Source organism: Galeopterus variegatus, unplaced genomic scaffold (assembly GCF_000696425.1).
Source record: "Galeopterus variegatus unplaced genomic scaffold, G_variegatus-3.0.2 Scaffold1178, whole genome shotgun sequence".
In the NCBI taxonomy this organism is placed as follows: Eukaryota; Metazoa; Chordata; class Mammalia; order Dermoptera; family Cynocephalidae; genus Galeopterus; species Galeopterus variegatus.
The window spans coordinates 334,488-337,429 of NW_007727289.1; the positions used below are offsets into that span (position 1 = coordinate 334,488).

The 2,942-nt window shown below is 37.0% G+C and overlaps 1 protein-coding gene across 1 annotated transcript in view; it reads right to left on the reverse strand.

Moving 5' to 3' along the window:
* DENND4A (DENN/MADD domain containing 4A) overlaps positions 1–2,942 on the reverse strand; it is a 94,383-nt gene continuing 91,441 nt past the window's right edge. The window contains exon 30 of the mRNA XM_008575373.1: positions 1–210. Within this exon, the coding sequence (XP_008573595.1) occupies positions 74–210 (137 nt within the window). The 3' untranslated portion in view covers positions 1–73. The remainder of the gene's footprint in view (positions 211–2,942) is intronic.

Sequence of the window (2,942 nt, forward strand, 5' to 3'; positions counted from 1 at the left end):
TTTTAGAATCTATAAGTATTATTTTATACATGGACTATACAATATACACTGAATGTGTACACACACACATATCTTAAAGATAAGGTTCTCCAAAGGTTTTTCGACATTCCATCACCCCTGTACTTGGTGGTCTATCACAGTTGTGTGTACTCTTGACTTGACTAGGTGTGAGACGATCGTATGCCATCTTGTATTCTTTATCAAACACATCTGCAAAATTCATAAATACATAAAGAAGTTTATGTCTGACGCTGACATGAACAAGTTTCTATAATACTACAGAACCACAAAATTAGAGGCCAAGAAGGAATCTCCAGGACATTTCGGCCATCCAAAGAAGTAAACATTTCAACGCTGAAAGGGAGACTTTAGAGTTCACAGCATTTTACAGCTAGATTCACAGACCAATGAAAGTTTTAAGATGCCAACTTTTAGTTTTACCAACTATGGATGTTAAAAACCACCAAATACCATACATGCTGTTTTGGTTCCTTGCTTTATACACAACGAAAACAGTAAGAATAAATAATGGCCTTTCTCCACCAGAATTAACAAAAACTTTTGGCCCATATTTTCTTTACACTAATCCTTTCATGGTTTCATTTTTTACATTTAAATGTTTAATCCAACTGTAATTTATTTTGGTTTATGTGTCCTAAACTTCCTATTATGGGATACCCTTGGAAAGATCTAAAAATCATCTGACATTACCATGTAATGATTTTTTTTTCTCTTTCTCATGGGAAATACATAGAGCTAACACACTGATTTTCATTATTATTAAGGAGATTATAACAAGGTCTATGTGCCTTTTTCCTAGAAGATAAACCACATGTGACGAAAAGGGAAAACATAGGTTTACAAGTTTCTGTCAAAAGTTTCTGTCTAGAAATCATACTAACTTACTGCTTATCTTTAATACATTTAAGACAAAAGTTTGCCCCTTAGAGATACTAATGAAGTATGAATTATGACTGAATGTCACTAAGATCCCATATTTCTGCTTTGGGGAGGTGACAGACATCAGAACATCATCCCCCTTTGAAAAAGTGCCACAGTGGTGCCCATGAAGGCTGGTTTGAGTTGACAGCCAACCGTATGAGCAAATAAGCTTCTTCAGCTTGGAGGTCCAGAATTCTTTGGACATTCAATGAAATCCCACCTTTGGCAGAAGGCTAGAGTAATATCTGAATGTGTTTTGGGCTACCGAATGTGTATTGAGTAGAGAATAAAGGGATGGTAAAAATGATCTGAGAAATCTTTCTTGGTATCTTTTCTGTCTCATTATAGTTAAAAGGCCTTATAGTTCAAAGAACACTATTCCTGATTTTGGCAAGTTCTAGCATCTTTCCCAAATGGCTAGAACAATTGTCCCAACACCATTTAATAGTCTACCTTTCCTAACTGATTTTTTCATACAATATATGCCCATAGATATTTGTGTTTATGTCTAGACTCTTTATTCTGTACTGTTGATTTTCAAGCTCTGCCTGTACTAGCATTACTCTGCTGTAATTATAGTAGCTTCTAGAGGGCAAATCCCTTCTACTGATTCTTTAAATAATTTTTCCTGACTTTTTGTCAGATTAAGTTTTAAAAATTGAGATATAATTCATATAGCATACAACTCACCAGTTTAAAGTTTACAATTCAGTGTTTTTGGTATATTCACAAGATGATTGTACATTATCACAATCTAATTCCAGAACATTTTCATCTCACCAAAAAGAAACCTCATAACAGTTAGCAATCACTCCCCATTCACTCCTCCTAGTGCCTAGCAACCACTAATCTACTTTCCATCGCTAGGGATTTGCCTATTATGAACATTTCATATAAATGCAATCATACAATATGTGGTCTTTTGTGCCTGGCTTCTTTTACTAAGCATAATGTTTTCAAGGTTAATCCATGTGGTAGCATGTATCAGTACTTCATTCCTTTTTATGGCTGAATAATATTCTATTACATAAATATGCCACATTTTTTACCCATTCATCAGGTGATGTACATTTGGGTTGTTTCTACTTTTTGGCTATTCTGAATAGTGTTGCTATGAACATTCATGTAGAAGTTTCTGTAAGAACATTTGTTTTCTGTTCTCTTGAGTTTATACCTAAGAGTGAAATTGCTGTGTCATATGCTAACTCTATGTTTAACACTTGAAAGAAATGTTTAACTGTTTCCACAGTGGCTACAACATTTTACATTCTCACCAGCAACATATGAAGATTCTAATTTTTCCACATCCTTGTCACCATTTGTTATTTTCTGCTTTTCTTCTGATAGCCATCCTAGTGAGTGTAAAGTGGTATGTCACTGCGGTCTGGATTTGCATTTCCCTAAAGACAAATGATGTTGAGCATCTTTTCATGTGCGTATTAGTCATCTGTATATCTTCTTTGGAGAAATGTCTGTTTAAATCCTTTGGCAATTTTAAAATTGGATTATTTGTTTTCATTGTCAAGTTGTTAAAATTCTTTATGTATACTGAACATTAAGCCTCTATCAGATAATATAATTTTTCTTTTGGTCTTTTGTCTTTTTCCGTGTCTGGCAACGGATCGCAACCCTCAGTGTTGCCCCCGGACCGGACCGGGGACCGGCAATGGGATCGCAACCCTCGGGGTCGCTCCCGCGCCTCGCTCAGCCAGTGAGTGGGAACCGGTCTGTATGTGGGATCCGAACCCTCGGGCGGGAGCGCCGCCGCGCTTCCCAAGCGGCGCACTTATCCAGTGCGCCACCGGGCTGGCCCCCAGATAATATAATTTGCAAATATTTTTTCTCATTCTGTGGGCTGTCTTTTCATTTTCTTGATAGTGTCCTTTGATGTACAAGTGTTCTTAATTATTTTTTTTTAAAAGATGACCGGTAAGGGGATCCTAACCCCTGTCTTGGTGTTGTCAGCACCACGCTCAGCCAGTGAGCCAACCGGCCATCCC